This window comes from Priapulus caudatus, unplaced genomic scaffold (assembly GCF_000485595.1).
Source record: "Priapulus caudatus unplaced genomic scaffold, Priapulus_caudatus-5.0.1 Scaffold334, whole genome shotgun sequence".
Lineage (NCBI taxonomy): Eukaryota > Metazoa > Priapulida > Priapulimorpha > Priapulimorphida > Priapulidae > Priapulus > Priapulus caudatus.
The window spans coordinates 234,209-239,225 of NW_014577395.1; the positions used below are offsets into that span (position 1 = coordinate 234,209).

The 5,017-nt window shown below is 46.8% G+C and overlaps 1 protein-coding gene across 1 annotated transcript in view; it reads left to right on the forward strand.

Annotated features, from left to right (window-relative positions):
* Positions 1-5,017, forward strand: part of LOC106809177 (cation channel sperm-associated protein subunit beta-like) — a 49,552-nt gene that overhangs the window by 36,406 nt on the left and 8,129 nt on the right. Inside the window, exons 10-12 of the mRNA XM_014812165.1 lie at positions 3,209-3,353; positions 3,679-3,824; positions 4,460-4,611. Coding sequence (XP_014667651.1) covers positions 3,209-3,353; positions 3,679-3,824; positions 4,460-4,611 — 443 coding nt within the window. The remainder of the gene's footprint in view (positions 1-3,208; positions 3,354-3,678; positions 3,825-4,459; positions 4,612-5,017) is intronic.

The window sequence follows — 5,017 nt, forward strand, 5'->3', positions numbered from 1 at the left end:
ACACACACACACATCACACGACACCCACACAACACGCACACACACACACACACCATACACACACACGTATCAATCAACCCAAAACACACACAGCAGTACACACACACACCACACACACACACACGTACACACACACACACACAACACACACACACACACACCAGCACACGCACCACACACAAACACATCAAGCGCAACCCACACACACACACACACACCACACACACACACACACACACACACACACACACACACACATATATATATATATATTGCACACACACACACACATGTAAATAAGGTATACGCGCATACATACATCGTGTATAAATCGACAAAATGATGACTTACGCGTAAGTCCGTCATTTTTCCTAAGTCCACACCAATATGCTGCGGTTCCAAAAGTGTCTCGGCTTATGCAAAGTTTTACTGTCTACTTTCTATTTCATGCCAAACAAGCTGACAGATCAGGGGCGGCGGAGACCCCCCCCCCCATTGTTGAACAAACACATACATAGAAGCATAAGAGTCGTGGCTACAATTGTACATGATCTTTCAAATAGAAGTGAGTGGCCTTGTCGGTCTGTGCTCCTCCTTTTTTTTTAATCAAAACTGGACTCGACTCTGACTCGGACATCGGCTGGTTGTGGACTCAGACTCGGATCGCGACTCGCGGCTGGCGCGGACTTCGGGACTCCGGGGGGCGGCGGACATCGACACAACACTGACTGCAACGTACCGGACGCACGCAGGACAAACGTCATGGTATATACTGTGTAAGGATTTTGATATGTTATATAATATTTCTTTGTGTGAAGAATGTCCCCGTGTATCTCTAATAGTTTTGCTTTCGTGCGTGCAGGAGACTTGGTGGCTTTTATACACTGCGCGATGATCCACAGCGTTGGCAGGTCGAGGATGGGCGCCGTCTACAGCTTTGCACCATTTACGACATCGGGTGCCCTCATATAGCGCTGAGACTGGCACCCGCTAGCTGCAAAGCGGTGCTAATCCGTGCAGCACAACCACCACCATGAGATGCAGTCACCTTGCTCATATCAGAAAATGTACGTTCAGACAAATCAAACAGTCGCACGTAACTAGGCTCATCACACTGCCAACGAAACCAAATCCGCCCCCCACTATGGACATGCCTATACACACCTATATATAACCCCCTATACTATCTATCATATCAGAGTATATGAGACAACATATTAACTTATCATTAATTAATTATTTACATCCATCTATATATATGTATATAATATATATAATATATAAATCATATAAAATAATTAATAAATGATTAATTCAATATGTTTGATATATCAGATACTGATTCAGGAGTAATGAGACAAATTTATTTGTTCATTATCTCCTGATTATGATAAGATATATAGTATTATTCGTAATGATTCAGTATAAATATATATATATATATATATATACTATATATAAATATATAGTTTGAATAACACGCGTCCATATTTCTGCTACCTCATCACTGGTGATGAAGCTGTGTATCAATTAGCCAATTAAATTATTTGCAGCACTAAACCATGCTTATGGTTGGGCACGTAACATCAGGTTTCTTTTAGCATGCTCCTGCTTAGTGCGAGCTTCCAAGCGTCACTCTACATTAAGGTTTTCATATTAGTTGTGGACTCTTGGTTCACGGATTGTACAACTCACAAACACATTCTCCAGTGCTAAACACATATCTCGTTTTTGTCACATCCTATATATTTAGACACTCACACGTTATCACAATAATAAATATTATCTCTGCAGGTCACAAATAATTGAATTTAAATTTTAATTTTGTGATAAATTCTTATCCAATCAGTGGCTTTTGCTTGATTAGAAAATGCCAAGTTTTCTAATAAATTGTCTGTTTTATGTAAGCTGCCGATGGTGTCAACCGTTTATTCTCCTATTTTGGCAATTACTGTGTAACAAGTGGGCGGCGGGCCTTATAGCCATTTGCATCGCTAAACACTATGATGTTTTTGTAACGAGATTCAGGAGATCGAAACCTGATTAGGCGATCCGGACACAGAATATATTTAATTATACATCATTTACAATAATAATCGAACGTGGTGTAGTAGAAAAAACCTCGTAAGCTTGCAGTCTTGTTAAGCCACCATTGTGATCACACAATCAACGTGACGCGTATATAATGAACGCATCGATGTTCCCATGTATTTGGGCCAGAAAATGAATTAAAAGCGTCACTAATCTCTTTACAGCCTTTTTATGACCGTGGATACGTCTTATATTTAACTGTTAGGAGGGAAAGAGGCATGTGCAGTTAGACAGCTGGACAGCGTAGGAAATTTATCAAAAAGGTCTTCTTCCGCCCTTCTCGTTCCCGGATGGCAGTTTGATTAGTACGCCCCTTTAATCCAACCTCCCAACGACCTCTACGCCTACAGGATCGGAGGTATATGTGCAACCAGTTCTAAAATCGTAAACTGGTCTTGATCGGCGTGTATTGTGTTGTTGTGTGTGTGTGTGTGTGTGCTGCCGTGCGTGCGTTGCGTGCGTTGCTGACGCTGGTGCGTGCGTTGCGTTGCGTGCCGTGCGTGGTGTGTGTCCCGTCCGCTGGGGTCCTGCATGGCCGCCTGCGCACCGCAAGCGCGTCGAGGCGGCTAACCACACTGCGTTGGGCCCGACGGACAGTCGGAATGCCTGACCCGCGCGGGCCACCGAAACCCCGAAACGGGGCTTCAAGCTCCGCCGAGTGTTCGGTCTGGTATGGTCCAGGCTGTGTGTTTATGCGTATGTGTGTGATGGCTGTGTGCCGCGCGCGGCGTGGTGTGGGGTGGGTGTGAGTATGTGGGGTTTTGGTGTGTGTGTGTGTGTGTGTGTGTGTGTGTGTGTGTGTGTGTGTGTGTGCGTGCGTGCGTTCGTGTATGTGTGTGTAATACGTCTACTGGACTATTGGCTATCCCAGGCCGTCAGTTATTACTCTCATTGCAGCTAGCATTATACTCTTATCATACACACTAACTGCATCGACTATATCTGTACTCGTTCTGTTTGTTCTCATCCAGTTCCCTTTGCGTCGTTTACATGTCTGATTATGACCACCACTAATATTTGATTCTCTTCTGAAAATCTCTTTTGATTTCATTCTACAATCACGTTAGTTCATCCAGCACGATTAGCTCTTGTGATTGTGAAAACATCAATTTTTAAGGTGTGGCTATCGCTCGACGGTGGAAACTTTTTTGAAAAGCTGCACCCACAGAATGGATCTTCTATCGCATCTATAGCCATGAGCAGGAATGATAACTCAATCGTACTGGAAACTTCTTTGGGAGTGCTGCTGTATGGCAAAACAGGTAGGCCTACGCATTTCCTATTTATGTTCAGCATGCGAACTGCGCATCACCTCACGAACGGATCCAAAGCCAACGCCCGCAGTCATATTACTAAAACAACGTTTTGCTTTGAATCATTAAAGGAAATCATCATGTGAATGCGTGATTATAGAAATGCATGTGTAGGTATATATTCTATTATTTAGGCACTTGCTATCATAATATACTTATATACTCTAAAGTTCTAGGGTATAGTATTCCTTTATTGGGTATGTTTACTAATGTAGGCCAAATAGAATGCTCCTTGATCATAGCAAACATTGCGTTGTGTTTATACGTGTGTTAGGTATACCGAGACTCGCTGTGCTACAGGACATTGCACCTGCATCACCCCTGCATCACCTCTACATACGTCACTGTGGCGCCATCTACCAGCTGACAGTGACCAGTGGCTCCATCTCGTCCACGCTCATCAACATCACTCGACTGGAGGTAGTAACATTGAACCAGCTTATAGCTATCACTTAATAAATGTTGCCTTACTGTCTTAACACTTACGATCACTGACCTTCATGCTGACCTTCATGCTGACCTTAATCCTGACCCTCACTATGATCTTCATGCAGATCTTTGCACCGATCTTAACTCTGACATTAGCACTGACTTTTATACAGACCTTCATGCTGACCTTTACCCTAACCTTCACACTGACCCTCACCCTGACCTTTACCCTGACCTTTACTCTGACCTCACCTTGACCTTTACCCTGACCATCATGCTGACCCTCACCCTGATCTTCACCCTAACCTTTACCCTGACCTTCACGCTGACCCTCACCCTAACCTTTACCCTGACCTTCACGCTGACCCTCACCCTGACCTTTACTCTAACCTTTACCCTGACCTTTACGCTGACCCTCATCCTGACCTCCACCCTGACCTTCACGCTGACCTCCACCCTGACCTTCACGCTGACCCTCACCCTGACCTTTACCCTGACCTTCACGATGACCCTAACTCTGACCTTCTCCCTGACATTCACGCTGACCTTTACCCTGACCTCCACCCTGCCCACCAGCCTGACCATCGCGCTGGCAGGTGTGAGCGTCGTTGATGTCATTGTTGCAGCACACAGACGTGTCGTTTGCACGCGCGCTCGTGCCGCAGTACATCACCGAGGACGACCTGCTGCTGCACGAGTACGCCTCGCTCGAGCCCGCCGACACCGACCCAGCCTCGGGATTCCTGCCCACCTTCACCGGCAAGCTGCTCTCACTCAGGTGAGTCATGGTGACGGCGCGGTGACAGCACAGTGACAGCACGGTGACGGCGCGGTGACGGCGTGGTGACTGTGTGATGGCATGGTGACAGCGTGGTGACGGTGTGAAGGTGTGGTGACGGTGTGACGGTGCTGTGACGGTGTGAAGGTTTGGTGACAGCGTCGTTACGGTGTGGTGACGGTGCGGTGACGGCGCGGTGACGTAGTGGTGACGGCGTGGTGGCGGCGCGGTGACGTAGTGGTGACGGCGTGGTGGAAAAAAGAGAGATTGTGTGTGTGTGGTGTGTGGCGTGCGTGCGTGCGTGCGTGTGCGTTGCGTGCGGTGCGAGCGTGCCTGTGCCGGTGCGTGCGGGCGTGCGTGCCGTGCGTGTGTGTGGCGGGGGCTATGTGCCTTTGCGAGCGTGCCT